The sequence below is a fragment of the Pagrus pagrus genome (genome assembly GCF_965226575.1).
Source record: "Pagrus pagrus genome assembly, chromosome: 10".
Taxonomy (NCBI): domain Eukaryota; kingdom Metazoa; phylum Chordata; class Actinopteri; order Spariformes; family Sparidae; genus Pagrus; species Pagrus pagrus.
Window position 1 is genome coordinate 33,845,251 of NC_140194.1, and position 22,499 is coordinate 33,867,749.

The following is a 22,499-nucleotide window of genomic DNA, read 5'->3' on the forward strand; positions in this document are numbered from 1 at the left end:
ATGAACAGCAGGTTAAAGTCCTTTGTACTTTGCTGTTTGACCTAAACATCCATCCCTGACCACCTCCCTATGTGAACTTGTCACTCTTTATCCTACTTTGCCTGACTTCTTCCTTATCTGCTGTAACAATTTGTTTTTGTGATGAAGACGCCTTGTCAGCAAATATCACCCAGTAGCTGGAAACTAGGGAGAGCTGGTGTGGGGAAGGACTGTGCACAATCAGGACGATGGCCTCATGAATTAAATGATATGCATGTAGACTCAAAGCGAGCAGTTCATTGCCTGAGCTACAAACACAGGCTCCTTGACCACAATATGACCAGATTTGCACCACCTGTTGTTCACAGGAACAGCAAGTCTTCCACCTTTCTTCTTAGCACACTCACTGCAATTCCTATCCAGCTGTACAGTCTGGAAGCTTTCTACAGACACGTTGGAGTTAGGGACGTCCTTGTTTAGCTATGTCTCTGTGCAACACTGCTCTCATGATAATCTTTCTGACTCTTCACCAAAGGAGCTTCATGGAGAGCAACTGCTGCTCATACAGCAATGAAACCAAAAACAAGCATCTTCCTGGGCCAGTCCAGAACCCCCTGTTACCTTACTCAACATGACGGGGCTTTTGCAGAAGGCCCCTCAGCTTTGGAAGTGCCTGCCTTCATGTGACGTCTTTTAAATTACATCTTAAAACTTCTCAAAGCGTATGACAGCCCTTATAAAACTGCTATGCTCCTTCAAATTTCATGACATTTTTGTTTTTTTATCTCTTATTTTTGGGCTTCATTGCTGAAACAAGGATTACCTTTGAGGGGAATAAAGTAATAAAGTGCAGGTTTTGGATTAAGATCAGAGGACTGACACACGCTAATTTTAAATAATGCATCATGTGTTTATATGTAGCTATAGAAATAATTGTGTAGGCTTATGTGTTGTGTTTGTGTAGCATGAAGCAGTTTACAAACTGTCATTCCGTAATGATACCCTGTGTTGTATAAGACAAATACTCACCTTGAACTGTATTAATGTTTAAATTAAATGTTGTATATATATATATTTTTTTATCGTTTCTTTTTTTTTTTTTTTTACCTGAGGCCTCTTCCATTTTTTCCTGTTACAAGGGTTTTTTCTTTTTTCTTTTACTATGGAAAGATTTTTCTTAATCAAATTAAGGGTCTGAGGACAGAGGACGTCGTTCACTGCACGGATTGTAAAGTGACTTTATAAATAAAACTGTGTTTCGCTGTGTTGTACTGTGCTGTAATTCGGGTATTTGAATCCAGAGCCTTGTTAAACCTGGATGAGTAATGGAAGTGGCTCCGTGCACTGAGACTCGCCACCCGGTGTGTCTCTGCTGACAGTGTGCGGCCGAGCGCGGGCATTACAGCTGCCAGCACTCAGTAAACAACACGACGTCACTTCCGCTCTCAGGTTGACAGTAAAACAACAGAAGCAGGAGCGTTAAAAACAAACACCAAGGAACATTTCTGTTTTCCCACAATGAAGGTAAGAGACAGACCTTGATTTATTTTGCTTTGTAAAGAAGACAGCTGCCTGCGGGGACAAAGCAGCGGGGTCAGAGACACAGCTTCTTCAGCCTGTCAGTAAACGCAACACCACACAGGCTGTATCAAGTGAGCAGATGAGCGCGCAGTAGAGGCAGCGGTTTGTCTGTCAGCAGGTAGCTGCAGGTGTTTAATGAAGGTGTCCTGATGCTGTGAAACACACATGGACAGCTCTTACGTTAACGTTGAGCAGGGTGACACATAGTGTGAAATCACATGAATGAAAGTGTTTCTTTGTTTCATAATTCCATTCAGTGATGTTTACAACGATGAGCTGATGAAACGCAGTTTCCCTCAGAGTTTTTATGACAATTTCATGAACATTTCCAGCTTCATTTCAAGGTAAAATGTAGTATTTTGACCCAACTGACATTACAAATCTTGTACTGGTTACTGTGGATAACACAAAACAATTGTTGGTGTTGATATGCAACTTATAGCCCACATATCTACACGTAGTTGTTGATGACAGCCGCCCAATGAATAAAACTCATATATATATATATATATATATATATATATGAATATCATATTCCTTACAGGCTTATATTTGATTGTTTTGTTTTTCTTCCTGTCTTTGAATCTGGAGGCTGAATTTGGATCATATATTTTGTCAATAAATTTAAGCTGAGCTGAATATGAAAATGATGTGTGTATATTAATATTAAGAGTGCTTGACTATGGCAAAAATCATATATAAGATTATATTGTTCCATACTGAGATCATGATTTACACGATTACATTCGACTTTGGCAACATCATGCATTTAATTGACTTTAAAAAAACGTCTTTTTAACAAGTATCTTGTTATAAATAATAATAATATACTGCACAATACTTTAGTACAATAAATACAGACAAAATGTTTATACAGGATGTGTATTATAATGTCATTTTTATTTGATAAATACATTGTCAGAAAGGATTGTTGAAATGTGACTCTCATCATTTTTGGCCACTGCAGTGAGACACACATCATAATCCAGACAGGGGCTGACTTGACTGTGGTTTTTGCACGGGACGGTTCACCTGACCGCAGTGACTCCGGTCTTTGACGGAGGGAAGAAAGTGTTCTGCTGTAAGGGAGCGAGTTGCATTGGATTTATAACACAAGACAGAAAAGACAAAGAAGGCACTGGCCTCCCTGTACGCAATTAGCCAAGACTTCTTGTCAAACTAGCTACTTGAAAGAAAAGCTGTTTTGCCTTCCTTTGTTCTGGACTTTTGTTGAACTGTCAAACAGTGTTGTTTTTAGTGACTCGACTGAATTTTCTTTTTTCCGTGACTCACCAGGTTCCTCTGTTGTTAGTCTCCTGCTATTCTCTAAAACAACCAATTACCAGACATACCTGTATGTACTGTGACCCACTGGCTCTCTGCTGCCCCCCATTTGGTGAACTGTGAATGTACAACTTACAATGAGAGTCAGTGGCCAAAGATTTTTGCACCTGGAAAAACGTCACCTATGAGCAACTTACGTACTAACGTACAGCATTATAGTCCACATATTTGTTGCAAATTATACATTTTAGCCACTGACCTTAGGTTATAATATTTACCTTGCTTGTTCAAAAAATATGTAGTAATTATTAAAATAGTTTGAAGATCTATGTGATTCTTCTTACCTCTTACCCGATTCTGTAATTGAGGCCTTATTGTGATGTCACACACTCTGGGTTAGAAGATCGGAATGGAGTGTGAAACTTTCGAAGTGTTTAAATTTTGAAGTTTTCAGGTGAAAATATAACTTTTAGTTAGTGAGAGATTTGAAAAGGTAAAATATGGGCACAAATTCCGTGAATTAATTTAAATGGGAAACATTCTTTTTACGCAGAACTGTCGGCACTCTGTTATATCAACGGTTCATGCTGTCTTCAGGTGCTGACTTCAGAGCAGGAGGTAGAGGAGGAGAGCAGCTCATCTCCAGCTGACTGCAACAACCACCACAGCAGTGAGGAAAGAGAACAGGAGGTCGTCCCCCCTTACCTCGAAGAGGAACAACCAAATGGTGAGGAACCACATCTATTCACTAGTTCTTACAATAATTGTATGTTGTATGTTGTATGTTGGCATCATTTCTGAAAAAGAGGAAGAGATTGCACATACAAGAGACATTATAATTTTAGTCGCATAACACAGTAGGCCAAAAGAAAACCGGACAAATTATATTTTGGAGTTGGCCTTCTGCAGTTTGAGGAAACTTGATGTCTCAAATAGTCATTTTAGTAATGCCATCCAAAATGACTGGTTTTATTGAACTCAGGGATGGCTGCGATATCCCAGACCTTATATAGAATGACCAGAAGGAGTACAAACTATAAACTCACTATTTACTCGCGCTATTTACCTTGCAAGAAAGCAAGTTGTGTGCTTATGACCAAATGCACAGCGGTCCAACCAATCAGTGTCCTTAACTGGCAGCTACAGGCGTAGTTCAGGTGTGACGACCAGCGAGGGAAGCAACTGAGTGTGAAAACTTGTCTATGCACCAATCTGATACCACGTAATTTAGAAATGGGTACCTGCTACTTCCCAGTTAGCTCCGTCAGCTCTGCTTAATGTTACATACCTGAAATCAATTCTTCTTCGCTGCTCTAAAATCCAACAAAGGAGGTTGCACTGTGCTGCCCCTTGAAACGACTGTTTTCTACTGCTCTCCCCAAACTTTATCAGACAGTGAGGGAACACATTCATGTAGGCTAAGAGACGTGCAGGCAGTCAGCTTTACAACTGACATTTGGACCTCCAACGTGTCTTTGCTGAGTCTGCACACTGGGTGGACACAGTATCCCCGTCAACATTGAACAACGAATTCCTTAAGTAAGTTTTAAGGGGATTATTTATTCCTAGATTAATTTATGTTGCTGTTGTATTAACTGTTCTATTTAAAAAGTGTCAGCACTTTAATAGTTTTTAAAGGAATTGGTATGGAATACATTGGTATGTATTCCCAGATTTCTTTATTTGTTCTTTTTCGGTTATGGCTGAAAATAAATAATAAATAGGGGTGTCACGATTCTCCAAATCCTCGATTCGATTCAATTTTCGATTCTGAGGTCACGGTTCGATTCGATTCTTGATTTTTACATGTATTTTTTTATAGCACAGGTTGCTATGCCATTTTAAGACTAGGCTTTTATGCAATATAATATCTGACCTTTGTTCACAATGTACCACACTACATTGTCAAATTTAAAACATTTATTAACAACATAATGTAACAATAACTTATATCGTCAGTCAATTGGAAACTTAAACAAAACAACCTGCCATCTAGTTTCGCTTTTGTAACTGCAGTCTTCTTCACAGAAGATGACATTCAAGTTCACAACAAAACAAACAAAAGAATAAAACAGCCATGTCCATAGTCTTCTCTGAACAATTAAGTGTCTTAACAAACTATTTCTGAACAGTTGAACATATACAAGGTGCGTAAGGTGTGAGTTGGCGAGCGAGAGTGAGGGAGCGTGCGTACTCAGTATCGGCCGATAACCAAAGCCCTGGAGTCTTCTCTTAAAGGAGAACATGTTTTCTCTCCACTGACTTTGGTAAGAGTTTGATTAACCATCTGACTCCTCTGGTGGCAGAGCTCTTCTGCTGTTGAGGTGATTGATTGAAGTGAGCCTGATGACAGATGGTTCATCCAATCACCTGCAAAGTATTCTTTTCCAGTTCCAGTTTTCAAAAGAGACTTGTTCCGCCCTTCGGCGTTTGAGTTTAGTTCCTAGTCGGACCTGTTTGAGGGACGGACCGACTCGAGCAACGACACGGAAATCATACACAGCACGAGTCTGCTTCAATACAGCGCTTGGTAAAATCTTTGTCTGTAAGTAATGACACGTCAGCATTATGGTTATTGTGTGGTGTACATGTTTACTTACAGTAAAACACTTTTTTACGTTTCTGACTTTTTACGAGTTACACTCTTTGTACTGCCGATGTAGTATTTAATCTGCCCAGCAGGGGGCCTTGGCGCCATGCCTCAGACTGATTAGTAGATTCGTTTACATCTGTTGATTTATATGAATGTGTGTAGCAGTGAGTTTGATGACACTTAAGATGTTTGTTTCATTTGAACATTTGCAGTTTATTGTGTAAATGTGTATAGAGAATGTGTGTAACTTTATATTTTATTGTCTTAAAGAGACAACAGACGTTACACTTTGTAATGTTTATTTTCTGTTTATCCTTTCAGTCTTACAAAACTTATGGAGAAAAACTTGAGAAATAAAACTGAGGAAAAGGAGAACAAAAGATCAAACATCAATCCTCAATGAGACTTTTGGAGTTTCTCTTTATCACTGTTAACTTTCTGTCTAGCTGTATAGAGCTGACGTACTGCGAGGGCAGAATAAGACCAGCAACTATGTTGCTTTCTTTTCATTGGAAGCACCATCGGCCACTGCACTGTTCCCTACACTGAACACTTTGGAGGACTCAGACTTGTTCCAGAAGGCAATCCAGGAGTCTCATCTGGAGGAACACAGGAAACCCCAGTTAAAGACCCTTTTACTCAACAACGCTGATGTTTGTACAACAAAAGTGGGACCCACTGAGCTATTGAAACATCAGATCTTTCTCACCAATCCGGGTCTCCCCTCCTAAGCTAAAAGTGATGAAGGAACTCATTGATGACATGCTGAATGATGATGTAATTGAAGCCTCTTGCTCTGCTTGGGCTTCTCCAGTAGTCCTGTTCTGTGTAGATTTCAGAAAAGTAAATGAAAACACAGTCACAGATGCCTACCCCATTCCTACCATCCAGGAGATACTGGATAGTCTCTCAGGTACTACTGTCTTCTCTTCCCTGGACTTAAATAGCCGGTACTGGCAGGTGGAAATGGACCCTGAGGTGCGAGAAATAACAGCCTTCATCTGTCCTCAGGGTCTGTTCCAATTTAAAGTCATGCCGTTTGGACTGAAGAATGCCCCTGTGACATTCCAGAGGCTAATGGAGAGAGCACTAGGAGAATTAAAAGGTGTCATCTGTTCGATCTACCTGGACAACATCATCATTTTCTCTCAGTCTTGGGAGCAACATTTATATGATGTCCAAGCTGTCCTTGATAAACTCCAAAGTGCTGGGCTCTCTGTGAATATGAAGAAGAGTAAGCTGTGCAGGACATCTCTGAGATTTTTGGGTCATATTGTGTCACTGGAGTTAATGTCGATCCAGTCGAGACTGAGGCTGTGCGCAACTTCCCAGTCCCCACCAACCTGAAAGCCTTACAGAGGTTCCTGGGCACGGCAGGGTGGTATCATCGGTTTGTTCTCAACTTCTCGAAGATTGCTGAGCCACTCAATGCCCTAAAGAAAAAAGGAGCAAGGTTCCTCTGGTCACCTGCATGTCAAACTGCTTTTGATACACTTAAAGAACATCTGGTAAACCCACCTGTCCTAGGTCACCCAAACTTCAATGATCCTTTTGTGGTCTACACAGATGCCAGCGAGACAGGGCTTGGAGCAGTACTGTTCCAGAAATCAGACCTGGGAACTGAGGAAGTCCTTGCTTTTGCCAGCTGCAGCCTGAATCCAGCTGAGAGAAATTATGCTGCCACAGAGTTGGAATGCTTGGCTGTGGTGTGGGCATTGGAGAAGTGGAGGACCTATCTGGAAGGTCGCCTTTTCAGTGTGGTAACGGATCATGCCTCTCTTCTATGCGTGTTTAAAACCACAAAACCAAGCACTCGGCTCATCAGGTGGGCACTCAGACTTCAGGAATTCACTTTCATGGTGGAATACAGGGAAGGCAAGTACAATACTGTGCCAGATGCTCTCTCTCGAGCCCCAGCAGGGGATCAGCCTTCCTCACCTGTCTGTGCCACTATCATGACTGCCTCCTCGAGACCATCAAAAGATCTTCCCATCTCCATTGAGGCTGTGTGGAAAGTGCAGCAGGAAGACTCTGAGTGCCAGGCTCTGTATCAAAAGGTTATGGAAAACAGAAAAGTTGTCATCAATTCAAATACCTCATTCAGCATTATGGAGGACCTCATCTATCATGTTGTCACACTCCCATACAAGACCATATACAAACTTTACATACCTGCCAGCTTCAGGATGCAACTTCTGGAGTATTTCCATCAAGACCCCCTCTCTGGTCTTCTTGGAAGGCACAAAACCTACCGGAGATTGCAACACCTGGTCTATTGGCCAAAGCTGAGTTGGGATGTCGGACAGCATGTTCAGAACTGCCAAGTGTGTCAGAAATATAAACCAGAAAACAGAAAACTGGCAGGAAAACTCCAGCAAACTCTGGTCCAATGCCCCTGGGATGCTTGGGATGGATTTGATGGGTCTGTTTCCAAAGAGCTCCAAACAAAATGTCTACTTACTTGTTTTTGTGGACTATTACTCCAGGTGGGTGGAACTGTTTCCCTTAAGAAAGGCCACTGCATAAACCATATCTCAAGTCCTGGTTAAAGACACCTTGACCCGATGGGGCCTTCCCGAATTCCTACTTTCGGACTTTGGGTCACAGTTTGCCTCCTCAGTCTTCGAGACGGTGTGTCGAAACTGGAACGTGGGACACAAATTAACATCTGCCTATCATCCCCAGACCAACCTCACAGAGAGAGTGATCCGCACCTTGAAAACCATGGTTGCATTCTATGTCGGAAACCAGCATAAGCATTGGGACAAATACGTTGCTGAGTTCCGGTTTGCTATCAATTCGGCGGTCCCGGAGTCCACTGGAGTTTCCCCTGCAGAGCTGAATCTCAGTCGTTCTCTGAGAGGGCCCCTGGATGTGGTGCTGCAACCTCGAGAGTCTGCTCCTGACACCCCTGCCTACACCAAGATCGCACAGCTGGAAGATCTATGTTCCTTTGATTCAAAAAACCTGGACTCTGCATGCCATCTCCAGAAAAGGAACTATGACAAACACAGATGAGACATGGAGTTTGGAGAACAAGACCGAGTCTGGGTACGAGCCCACCCTCTCTCCAAGAAGAAGTCATTCACCTCAAAATTAGCCCCTAAATGGCAAGGGCCATATCGGGTGGTGCAGCAAGTTGGCCCAGTCAACTATAAAGTGGTTTTGGAGGCTTCTGGCAAAGACTTAAAAGTTGTCCACATTTCTCGCCTGAAACCCTGCTACCCTAATGCTCAAGATCTGCAGGAGCAGGAGCGAAAGCGTGTTCTGGAGATCTTGAATGAGGAGTCTGATGAGCAGGACTTCCTTGGCTTTTCAGACACTGCATGCTCTGCTCCCAGTGGTGGATGGGTGAAGGGATCGCAGGTGGACAAGAGGATTACCAACATGACAGCTCCTCTGACACAGATGTGTCCGGCACAACTACAATGCCTTACCTTTGGTCGGCTTCCACTAAGGTGGGAGGAGTGTAATGACCGGCTGTCATAGTAACATCACCGCCCACCTGTCAGAGTTCATTCATGTTTCTCACTGTTAACACCCACAATCTTGCAATCATCCAATCACAATTCTCCAAGAAACCCATGCAGCGTGAAACTAACCTGGGGGAAGTCTATAAGTGTGTCTCAGAGCCACCAGTATGTTGGTCAGAGTGTTACCTCGGCATCCGATCATGTGAAAAGTCTGCGTTATTGTTGCCAAAGGGTCGCTGAAGTCCATGTCAGGAGGAGGAATTACCCGGTGGATATTTATGTTCCCAGTCGGAGTTTTTCCAGGAGTTGCCGGTGGATGTTATGTTCCCAGTCGGAGGTTTTCCAGGAATTGCCGGTCCGGGAGCTAAGGCCGATGCTGAAAAACCAACTGACCATTGACCACTGACTGACTGATCCACGGTACCGTGAGTACCCGGTGTACGTGAGTACCCAGGTGTATATATTGTAAATAAGCCGTTTTTGAACTGTGAACACAGACGCTGCTATTGCGGTTTTGATTTCATGGTTTGGTTTTGTTTTGTGGGGATCTGCGGTAAAACCAGGAGCGGAGTTTGAGTTGTCTTTCTTTTGTGGTCATGAACTGGATTGAACTGTTTTTTGGATTGTGATAAAACCGGACTCTGTATCGAGTGGATTGAACTCTGAGACTGTTGGACAATCTTTCACAAAAAGTTGAATAATGCAAGTATTGAAAATTGAATTGAATTGTGGTTTGTTTTTTGCAGTGCTGGTTTTTGGTGACATATATTCCCTTTGCGGCTATGTGCTCTATGCTTATTTGTTTTGTATGGTTTGACTGAGCTATTTTCTTTCTATGTTATAATTATTATTTGTCAGACGTGACTCTGACTGGCACCTCACTTCATTTAAACGCGTCAAACCCACTACACCACTTACCAGATGGTTCTGTGTAACAAACCTCAGCTTATAGTGCTATTCATATGAAACAGTCTAACACCAGACGAGCTCACCTCTGCAGTAGGACAGATGACCTCTAGTTCACACCTGGCTTAGATGGACATTTCAGATATTTTGAGGAATGTGTGGGAGCTGACCTACCTGACATATGGAAGGAATTATTTCTATTCACAGACTGTATGCTTCTTTCAAAGATTCTGTCAAACAGACTGAAAAACTACAGTATATTGAGCTGCTGCTACATAGGAACCAATCATACTGTACCCAGGACTATTATGAATAATTTGTTTTCAATGAAAGACATTTCTGACGTATTTTGGCTGTACTGTGTTGACATTGAAATTATGTAACTTGATCAGGAGAAAGCCTTCAAATGGGTAGATCACTGGTTCTTCTTATCAACTCACAGAATTCACTCAATGCATAGACTTTAACTAACACCACCACCTTGTCTGGTGGTTTCCATTGGTCAAAAATCCCAGTTAAACCCGCTCAGATTGGGCTTTTGTGTGCAATGGAAGAGTGTGCACTCAGCATTTACACGCAGGTCAATTGACTCTATAGAGGACACAAGTTTTTATCACCTCGGCTGGTGTCCAGAAGACACCATGATCACATTCTTTATTAAATGATGATTTCACAATCAGAATATCACTGAATACAGAGGCAGATAATGAATCAATATATAAACACATTCTGCAAGTAGAAATGGTTCATGTGCCTATGACCAGGACACAGTACACACACTGTGTACTGTGTATTTTTACTGTGTACTGTGTATTTATACTGTGTACTGTGTATTTTTACTGTGTATTGTGTATTTATACTGTGTACTGTGTCCTGGTCAGAGGCACATGAACCATTTCTACTTGCAGAATGTGTTTATATATTGATTCATTATCTGCCTCTGTATTCAGTGATATTCTGATTGTGAAATCATCATTTAATAACCCAGAATGTGATTATTGTGTCTTCTGGACACTGGAAGCTGTTTTTAGACTTAATGCTTGAGGGAAAAATGAAATGATGTAACATATGAAAGCAGACACTCAGGAATGATCAGCCTCATGTGTTTAAAAAAGACCATGAATAGAAAAATGTTTATAATAAATGAAGAAAGTTGTTTATGGTCCTTTTGTTCTCCTACAGTCAGGCTAACACATTTTAAGTCACTGATGAACCAGAAACAAGCTAAATATAAAACTTGATGGAGACACACTTGAGTTTAATCTGTAATCTGTTATTGTTCCACATTATTAAGCAAGTCACAGATTTCATGCAACATGGGGAAAAAGAAAGATGTTCCTGCAGATGAAAAGCGTTCAATAGTGCAGTATCTTGCAAAAGGTATGAAAACATTGGATATTAAGCGAAAAATTAAGAACATCGTACTGTGAAAAGATTTGTGTATGATTCAGAGCACAGACAGGTTCGTTCAGATAAGGCTTATTAAAGGATAACTACCGTTTTTTACAACCTGGACCTTTTTTCTAGCAAAAGATATGGTCATTTACTCACCCAGATAACTTTGGTGTCATTTGAAGTCGTTCGGACGAAATTAGATCCGGTGTAGCGCCGATATATCCATATAATGCGAGTAACGGGGCAGCGACACACAGCCTCTATATAACGCATTATCCGCCACGAAACTAGTTCATTTCACTAATATTTTGTTACAATATGCTAGCGCTATTCCCCTCTGAGTCCGGGCTCGTCCGTTATCAACATCCGGGGTCAAACTAGCAGTAGCGGGTGTGCGCGCAGCTCAGAGACGACATCTTCCAGGTCAGAGGTAGTAGCTCAACCTACAGACCCCGGATGTTGACAATAGACGAGCCCGGACTCAGAGGGGAATAGCACTAGCATATCGTAACAAAATATTGGTGAAATGAACTAGTTTCGTGGCAGATAATGTGTTATATAGAGGCTGTGTGTCGATGCCCCGTTACTCGCATTATATGGATATATCGGCGCTACACTGGATCTAATTTCGTCCGAACGACGCCAAATGACACCAAAGTTATCTGGGTGAGTAAATGACCATATCTTTTGCTAGAAAAAAGGTCCAGGTTGTAAAAAACGGTAGTTATCCTTTAAGGAAAGTTTCTGAGAGGCAAATTCATCGTATTAAGAGAGCAGCTGTGAAAAAGCCACTAATGAGTAGCAAACAGGTATTTGAAGGTGCTGGTGCCTCTGGAGTCCCAAGAACCTCTCGATGCAGGATCCTCCTGAGGCTTGCTGATGTGCATAAAGCTGTATTTCGGCCACCCCTAACCAGTGCCCACCAGGAGAAACGATTGCAAACACTTTTATTCACTGATGAATAGCGTGCTACACTGGATGGTCCAGATGGATTGACTCCTGGATGGTTGGTAGATGGCCACCATGTCCCAACAAGGCTGCGACATCAGCAAGGAGGTGGCGGAGTGATGTTCTGAGCTGGAATCATGGGAAGTGAGTTGGTAGGCCACTTTAGGGTGCCTGGAGGTGTCAAAATGACCTCTGGAAAATATGTGGAGTTCCTAACTGCCCATTCCCTGCCATGGTATAAAAAGAAAAACCGTGCCTTCCGGAGTAAGATCATTTTCATGCAGGACAACGCACCATCCCATGCTGCAAAATATACCATTGAGGCCTTGGCTGCTATGGGCATAAAGGGAGAAAAAATCATGGTGTGGTCACCATCACCCCCTGACCTCAACCCTATTGAGAACCTGTGGAGCATCCTTAAAAGGAAGCTGTATGAGGGGAGGCAGCAGTTTACCTCAAAACAGCAGCTCTGGAAGGCAATTCTGGCATCCTCAAAGGAAATACAGGCAGAAACTGTACATGGACTAGGGCTGCTCGATTATGGAAAAAATCATAATCAGGATTATTTTGGTCAGTATATTGAAATCCCGATTATTTAAATGATTATTTTTGAGTTTGGAAACATGATGCATTTATTCAGCATTTCTCTCAAAAAAATACACGAAATGTTCAAATCGAAAAATACAAAATGTTCAAATCGAAAATAATGTACAAATATGTATCCAACTGTTATGCAATTTCTATAAAACATTTAATGAATAAAATAAATATACTTAGAAAATCAAATAAGACAAATGATAGGGTGCATATCTTTAGCTAAAAAGTATCCAATGGCAGCTGTTATTTTCTTGTGCCTGTCCGAATTTAACGGATAAGGAGTTGCATTATACAGTGTGTCTGAGATCGATGTCTGAGGCGCAGTATTGGCAAACCGAACCAGTGTGAACGGATAAGCCGGCGGTGTGGAGCGGGGGTGTGTCGATCTGATGGTGTTCACTGTCTGATAACTGAACAGGTCCATCACTCAACAAAATAGAGAAATATCCCACAACGTTACAGGACCAAACAACAGTAATGTAGTAACTGGTCGAGTCTTTGGCAACTTATATAAAGAGCAAAATACCGCAGTTATACATGGAGTGTCTGTCTGACCAACTCTTCGTCGCATTTCTGCCCGAAAAACAGCGTCTGTCCCCGGCAAAAAACTTAAAGCAACACTAGGTAGTTTGGACTCATTACTACCCCCGGCTGGTTGAGAAGCGCAATTATCTGTTGCTAGAGTCGTAAATACTGTCCCTGTATGAGCATCCCTGGGGAAAATGAATACACGTGAATTTGTTGACAGAGCCGGCGAATCACGAAATCATCTAAAAAAAACCTCAACCAAGTGCCAACAACAAGCTAGATTCAGAGATAGCAGTTGGTAGTTTGTTAGCATATAGGCTGCACAGCACATTAGCATGCTAGAATTATTCTCATACCGAGTTGGTTGTAGTGATTGCACCGACTAAATTACTTCCAAAACAGGACGCTTGGGCGTGAATGTGTTTAGTAACATCTGAAAATATAACTATGTTTTCGGGAGTTACTAAATACAATCGCAAGTTGACGTTGTGTTCGGTGTAATAACTAGAACCAACTCGGTATGACAACAGTAAGTAGCATGCTAACGTTACCTCCCGACCACACTGTTCAACAATTACGTTGATTATCTGCATGAACTAAGGAATCCACAACTTTTCAAGACAAGACGTTCATAGTGTTTTAGTAAGTTAGTCATCGTTTACGGTCACTATATGAAAACGAGCAAGCTATCGAAACGGACAGCATTAGCTTATCTCCCGGCTTTATTATGGTTATAAACTGTGGACAAATAGAGCCCCAAATGAACACCACATAACAACAAATCAACTCAAAGTAAAAGTCGGTAAGATAATAAATATGTATATATGTAATATATTACTTACAAATCCAGTAGCATCTAGGCTAGGTCGCCATCAGTTCTTTCAGCTCGCACCACCAAGCGTAAGCTGGTCCAATATTTATCCATGTCCGGCTCATGTTATATCACTTTCTCTTTTTCTTTTCTTCGCCTCCTCAGACAATACCTTCTTGGGTTTTTTAGCTGGCTTGGCCATGGCGTTGGTTTACAAAAAATCCAAGTAGCTGCTGGCTAAAGCCACCGACAAATAAACGTGCCGTAAAACAGGTCGCACTAGACTTCTTTACGTCAGGTATGTCCCTACCCGCTCTGGGAAGTTACACAGTGCGGTTTCTGCCTGCGCGACCCCCCTCAGGCTGCAGAGGCGTCACCGTTCACCCTATTAACCGTTATTCTACCACTTAACTGAGTTTAGAAATATTATTTTAAGGTCGAAAAGCTACCTAGTGTTGCTTTAAACTCACCAAGTGTTTGTCGCGGTGATTCAGCCCTCCCGACCGAGACTTAGTGAACTTTCCCCCAGAAAACAGCCTCCCTCCCTGCTACTGACAGAGTCAGACAGCGTCCTGTTGACTGATGGCGATTATGTAGCTAATTAAGTAATTCAGAGAAAAACGGAAGTGCCAGTCAGAAGGTCTGCGTTGAATGCTTTGGGGGAGGGACTGAATTGCGCATGCGCGTCTCTTTCAGGAAATCTCTAGGCTTACTGTAGAACGAAAAATGCTAAATAAATCGTTTCAATTTAATATTTTAGTTTGGAGATCGTTTGACCCAAAAATCGAAATCACGATCAAAATTCGATTAATTGCACAGCCCTAACATGGACTTACAAGTTCAATGGATGAGAGAGTTGTTAAGGTGATATCAAACAAGGGCTCCGATATTAATATGTAACTTGATCTGTAACAATGTTTTTGATTAAAATAGCTTTGATTTTAGAAAAATGACCTCCTAATGCAAAAAAATACGACCGATTTCTATTCTCAATCCTTTTCTACTGTTTTGCATAATAATTTGGAACACTGCATTAGAAGTTATTGTGCAAAAAATGCCATTGTCATCATTGGTAATTTTGTTTAAACGTCCCATATTATACTGTTTTTCATCAATTTCACATCATTAAACTGGCTTTAAACGTCGTTGCATAGCAGACCGAATCGGAGCTAACTAGTTAGCCAATTTCAAGCTGACTTCACCATACTCGCAGGCAACTGTAATACTATCAAACCATGGCGACACTTACCTGTGGCTCGGGTGCAGTTGCTGGGTCCCGTATGGTTGGGACTGATCCTTTTACTAGGGTCAGTGTCGAGGCAAAGCCAGCCTTGTACTGACCCTCATTACTGAAGCAGTCCGATGTGAAGTGGTTAGCACACACAAACAGACTCAAAAGAACCATAGCCGGCACATTGTCACTAAAAATGAAACGCAACCACTGTCTCTTCTGTAGCTGGGACAGAGTAGGCACTTGTGTTGATTTTTAGAAACAAAAACAGAGCACTTCTTGTTGCGCTTCGACATGGTGCTTTCGATAGCGTAATGGTGGATCACCGAGACTGTAGTGCTGTACCTGGTGGGTGGACACTGTGGGTGGGATTATTCAAATGACCGGTCGTCGACGTCGATAACCGAAGCCAAATTTGACTCAGTCATCTGAAAACTGCAGGCAAGACACCGTCAGAAATGGATGGTCTTTTTTCAAAGTTTGTATGCGTGTGGCAGCACCATAGACCCAAAATAATACCCCAAATCCCAGAAAAAGAGAGTTTTTCATAATATGGGACCTTTAATAAAATCCAGATAACGATATCAGTGTTGAGGGATAAAAAAACCTGTTGACTGCCAATTGTATATACTATTTAGGAAAAAAGAACAAAAACAGTATATGCATAATAATTTGGAACATAGTGTAATTGTGGACCTCTTCTACACTTTCTAAATGTTATCAAACCAAATGAGTCATTTTACAAGGGTTGTGACACTCAAAAATGTATCCACTGTTTTACAGCCGCTTCTTTCACAATGTAAGCTTCTGGGAAAAAGTCATTTCGGGACAGTGTGCATCATGTAATTGCAAGGTTTGGCCGCTATGTCAAATTGTCTTCAAAGCCCAGTGCTGTTCCTGGGGACTTGATACATGCACATAAGTGTTCTCTCTCTCTAGCCCCATCCAACGTGTTCCTGCTGGGGATGATGGGAAATAAGTATATATGTTGTTTTTTTCTGTTTGTTGTGGATTAATAAAGCTATTTTTAAATTCAATTTAATTCTTTATCACTTGTGTGGTTATGTGTCTCTCTCTGTTTTGTCTCTCTGTTTCTGTCCATCTTTCTGTCTCTAACTTTCTCTGTCTGTCTCTGTCTCTGTGTCAGACACCAATAAGGACCACCCAAGGCAAGAAGGAGGAGTCATGTGGAGAGTGGGCGGCGGCCTTTTCAGCATGACACGAAGCGCTGTTGGTGCAACACTGGGGAGTGTTGCGTGGGTAGGAACTAAAAGTTTTGAGCTCACCAAGACAGCTGTGACCAGTGTGCCAGCAGCCAGTGTGGGATTGGTCAAAGGGAGCGTCTCCATGGTTACAGGAGGTGTTGGAGCAGTGGGATCTGTGGTGGCAAGTAAAGTCACACCAAGGAAGAAGGACAAAGCCGACTGATGGACAGTGGGCTCTTGTGTGTGTGTGCGTGTGTGTGTGTGTGTGTGTGTGTGTGCACGCGTGTAGGTTGTAGGGTTGTCACGATACTAAAATTTTCAACTCGATACCGATACTCAGGAAAATATTCGATACTCGATACCATTTTCGATACCACAAGGATAAAAAAAAAGACCCCAAAATTTAAAAGAAATACTTTTATTAACGAGAAAAATGCAAAAATAACCTCTGTTACAACATGTAACAAATTAACAGAACCACATGTTAAATATTCTGGGGGCTTGACATCATATTTTCGTTGTTGGTCAAACACAGATGGTAGAGTCGGCTGTGTGTGTTGCTGTTTGGTTGCAGGTTGACTTTTCTCTGCTTCATTCTGGGACTTTAACAGAGAAAATAACACTTTTCAGTCACCAACATTTATGTAAACTTAATATACTGACACTGTGTCTATTAACGTAATATGGGCATGCCCGATTCATTTTTTTTTTACGTTGTTTATAATCATTAACCTGACGTCAGCCTTTAATCGCTAGCTGCGGCTAATGGCTAATAATAACACGGCCAACAACAATGCGGGCCACCGGCCGCGATAACATCAGTAATAAGTTTGAAACGAAAGACACTAACTTGTCGAAATTCACTGTAAAGGCCAGGGTGTCGGTCCTTAAGATGTTTCGCGAAGTTGGAAGTGTTACTTGACTTGGTCGCCACCGCCTTGTAGCAGTGTTTGCACACAGGCTTATCCACGTCCTTCGGCTTTCCGTGTTCGTTAGACTCGAAGGCAAAATACCTCCAAACACTTTTCCCTCTTTCATTTTCAACCAAAACTGGTTGATTTGGCCCTCCGGCAGCAGCACTGGCCATGCTCTGTTGTTATTATGCACGTCACGGTGAGGGGGAGGGTGCCGCTGCTGTGTGTGAAGGCAGAGAGGGAGAAGGACGCAGCGTCGGCGGCTCGGCGTCGGGGGGTATCGATACTTTTGAAAATGAGTATCGTATCCGGATACAACATTTTAGTATCGATACTTTTTTGAATTTCGATACTTTTGACAACCCTAGTAGGTTGATATGTATAATGCAAACAAAAGCAAAATACCTCGAAAGCTTCAAATGGACTTTCATCAAAATTTCCCAGATTAAAGCATTTCCTTACTCATGCAGCTACAAAGATACAAAAGCAGCTAGATGTCAGTCCATTGTCAGTGGAAATCTGCTACACAATGTGGCATGGCCATCAATGGTGCAAAGCCACAACAAGCGTGCAACACTGGCAAGTTAAGAAAATGTTATGCATGGGAGCAATATGTCAGATTGCCACAGAAAATAAAAACAACTTTCCAATCAGAGATTCAGCGAGGGGCACCAGACATCTGACAGTATCTCTTTGTTTCTGCATGTCTGAACACAGTCACATGTTTCCAACTCCTTGATTTAAAAAGAAACCCAAATTTTGTTAAGGATACTATTAGGGCACATTCACACTTGGCAATCCGTACTGTACCCAAGCATGGTACACTTCCTTGGCCTTGATAGAAAGAGGAGTGCTTTGGCACGGTACAGTTGCTCATGCACAAGCACAAGCACGGGTCTGCAACATGGACATGAAGTATAATGCGTATCACACTGCCTTGCATAATCAAGAAATCCAGGAATGTGAGAGGGCCGTGCATGACCAAAACAACACAAAATAAGCCACAAAAAAGTCAGTAAAGTTAGTCATGTTCTCTGTGTTGTTCTCCGCTGTGATGCGGCCGCGCTACGACGTGATGAAGTATGTACAAGAGGTACCTGTGCTCAGGAGCAATGGCGTTGGGAGTGCAGGCCAGTGGGGGACTGGGGAGGAGTCCCTCCAATCGTGCTTCAGCATGATACAGAGTAACTGGGCCAAGTGTGAGTGCGCCCTTCCAGACGCCCTTCTGCATTATCATTGCAACATTTTGTGTTTGAGTTTTGGATCACATGATTTGTCCCTAACTAGACGTGATGCATCTGCAAGTGATACATCTGTCCGTGTTACCACGGTGTCCGAGTCTGCTCAGTTTCTATGGGTTTGTTTTGATTTTCTTTTATGTGGTCAAATGTGCTGAAGCGGCTATTTTAGAACACGTTAACATAACCAACACTCACCACATTTCTACAACAGAGCTGGAGAGGCCAAACCCTGTTTGTCAGACACAACTTTGAGAATTAGACCCAGGTATAAATGTATCAAAATGTTCTTTGACATTCACATTTTAAATCGTTCTGTTCTCAGTGGCTCAACCAGTATCTACGTATGTTTAAAAAAATATTTTTGTAGAATCTGACAAATACTGTCTCACGTTCCCTCTTCCCATGCCTTTTTCATGACCTAACCTTTCATGATCATTTCAGTTTTGAGTTATACTATTGCTGCTTTGGCCAGCATATACTTAGCATTAGTTAAGCAGGTTTACAGAGAACAGTTGTTCTCTACAGTTGATGTAGAAAATGCATGATTAAATGAAGAAGGTATTGAGCAATAACGTGACAACGTGCTGGGATGTAGAAGGGTATAGTAGTAGACAAGGCGAGTTGTTTGCAATGCAAAGTAAGACTTCTCTCCTCAGATTAGTTCATTTTTCTGTATCATGACTCCTCAGAGGGCATTACTGCTGTTTTTACATGGACACAAAAGGGAACCAATTGTGATTAGTTAACCCTAGGTTCCCCTTGTGCAGCCAAAACAGCTCTGACCTGTTGGTCCACAACAGTGTTTGGATGGGTGGTGCGTGTTAAGTGGCATTCACATGAATGCCAGCACCCAAGGTTTCCCAGCAGAACATCGCATTGTGATGAGATGATCAATGATATTCACATCACCTGTGAGTGGTTTTAATGTTGTGGCTGATCGGTGTATATTAGCACCCCCCAAAGTACTCAAAATCGTGTCTGTGGTTGTTGTGCTCATGACGCCAATACCAGACACGTTGTCATGGCTGGTAAGAAGTGGAGATTTTGGGATTGTTTAAAAATATATGATAGGTCAAAGCAAAACTTTATTATTTGCAGGCAGCTTTGAGTTGTATTGTCAAATCAACAGAGCCACTGAGTCCCATGTGAGGTTTGAAAATTACTTGCAGCAGACAGATGGGTAGGACAGCATAGCATAAAGTAGAGTGGAACTTTATTGTATGTAAATGTTAAATCTCAGGTTTACATCAGTAAAATAAAATGTGAAAAGTAATTTCATACAAAAAAGATACCCGTAATAAAAAATCCTGTCATGGGCAAATAAAGTTATTTAGTATTAGGGTTATGTACCTCATTAGCAGTGCATGTCTTTACCATTGTTTTCACTGCACAACCCTTACGTTAACTGGAACCTAATTAAAAACATTCATGTGTTCCTATTCTAAAAATGTTTGGTAGAAAACAAATATTGTGATCACATTTGTAAATCACTATTGCAAATGATCTGTAAAATGTACCATAAAGGGTAAAAGAAAGTCACATCACAAACGTTATGAAGTTGGATTCAAGCGAGCAAAGCATATGTTACACTATATTGAAAGTGAAGAGGGTGATGTGTTACTGGGGATTATGTTTGGCTTCTGTGTGTTCTTTTACAGGTATGCTGTCACTGTGAAACTGCAGGCTTTACTGCTGTAGAGTCACATGATGAATGATTGTGAGCTTTGTTCTTTACGTTACAGTTGGTACCTGGTCAAAATTCATAAGATAAGATAATTTGTTTGGGTGAACTGGCCAAAAAGGATTGAGAGCAGTGACTTTTATTGGTAACACTAAATAATAACCATCATTAATAAATTATACATTTATAGTTAATGAAACTTAAAATAATAGTTATTCATTGTTAACAATGAAATGCTTTATAAACCATTTATTAAGAGACTGTAAAGGTTTATACCCATCACGTGCAACTTTATAATGGCCATCCAAATACTGTTTATAGATGAACTACACAGTATTTATTTACTGTTTATAAATTATTATTAACATCGGTTGCAACTTTACAATTAACAATGTCTTGATAAATGGTTTATAAAGCATTTTGTTTGTCAACAGTAAATAACTAAGTTAACTATGTACTATTTACTATTTACCATTAAATGAAGCTCATTATATATATATAATAAGATATAAGTGTTACTGTTTACTTACTATCTTATTATTATTATTATGATTATGATTATTATTATTATTATTATTACTATGCCGAACAAAATAGCAATAACAGTTCACAACACAATGCAACATGTAAATATTAGACCCTCAGTACTCAAAATTGACGCTAGATAATTTTGTGGGTCCATGTTTTTTGATTATTTTCATGGAAATAACTACGTGATAAATTATAGGGAAAATAGAGACTTTAATAAAGTCTTTAAGTCAATGCAGTGAACATCTGAACATTAAAAAACTGAAATATGTCTATAGGAGAGCAAAACATTCTATATTTATGGAGAAAACCGTATGCATTGTAGATTAATAATAAATTCCTTCTTCCGAGGGAATTCCTTTTTTCCCTACAATCACAATAAGAAATTTCTTTCTAGGAAACGTCCGGAAATACAAGGTATGTTTATTATTATTTATTGTTTAGGATTGATTAGGACTTTAAAGGCCTGGTAAGTAAAGATAGCTCTTGAGCTAAAAAGTGAGTGAACATTGAACTTAAATTAGTCAGTTGGCCAGAAACAAATGGGGTGCAACAGCCTGATGAGCTCACTGAGTGTCACAGCTGTACCTCTGGGACTTGGTTATGGAGTCACTCTGCGTCTGTCGGTTTGAAAAACAAAATTGAATAAAGGCTTTATGAAGAAAGACAGAAAACTGTTGCAAAAAGAGATGTAACATGAGGATACACTTTTGATAAAAACATGTAGGTTATTGTGATGTGAAAGTATGAAGATTAAACTATGTTTCCATTTGTGTGAAATTTGTAGTTGGACTGTTGAAGTGAAGCCACTTTTTTATACGTATAAAATAAAATCATTCTACATTTGCTGCATGCCTCAGAATGGTGTTTCTCACACACAATACTTCTTCTCTTCTTCTAACCTTCTTGTGTCTTTACTATCTCCATAACTCTGTGTGGGTATTTGTGAAGCTTCTATGACACTTCACACTTACCAGTTACATGTATCGTGAGTCCCACCCGCTTTCGCTTCATGCTCCAATAAAAGTTGTAACAGCAGTTATAACAGCCAGTGGATTAGGCTGTGCAGTAGACCTCATGCATTGTTATGGATCCCACTCATGTTCTCACAAGACCTGCCCTACTCCGCCTGTGATTGGTTGGTCTTGTTCTCTATGCTTGACTCAAACTGTTAACTTACTGCTCTGGTAAGGTCAGTTTTAGCCGTGTTTGAGCTGTAGTTTTGCAGGTAAACACAAAGACTTTTTGGCCCCTCTAACAGTCTTCTGCTGCTTCTGTCTGGGTCACATCCTCCAGAGCTGCTCTTCACTGTCAGAGTGTCTCTGGGCTCATTAGGTAGAGTGGACAGGCGGGCTGCCGCTGGGCTGCCCAGCCACTGCTCTGCCACCCTGCCTTTCCACTGTACCTAATGAACCAAGAGATGCTACAACTGCGACAGTCAGTCATGGTGTTGTATTTACCGGGACAACTATGGCTCGGAGTCCACAACATCAGCTCCACCGCTGGCTGTTTTTTTTTTTTAAACCGGAACACAACACAATTAAACAGTACATTTATTGTGGCCCACTGAGCTCCTTCCTCTCTGGTTGCACAGCAGGATTACC

The 22,499-nt window shown here is 41.2% G+C and overlaps 1 protein-coding gene across 1 annotated transcript; it reads left to right on the plus strand.

Annotated features, from left to right (window-relative positions):
- The first annotated feature begins 1,422 nt into the window (after positions 1–1,422).
- Positions 1,423–21,743, plus strand: LOC311264338 (transmembrane protein 263). Its single transcript, XM_084365134.1, has 3 exons — positions 1,423–1,503; positions 3,442–3,571; positions 16,474–21,743. Exons 1-3 carry the CDS (start codon positions 1,498–1,500, stop codon positions 16,752–16,754), a joined length of 417 nt encoding a protein of 138 aa, XP_084221260.1. The 5' UTR covers positions 1,423–1,497; the 3' UTR covers positions 16,755–21,743.
- The last annotated feature ends 756 nt before the right edge of the window (positions 21,744–22,499 follow it).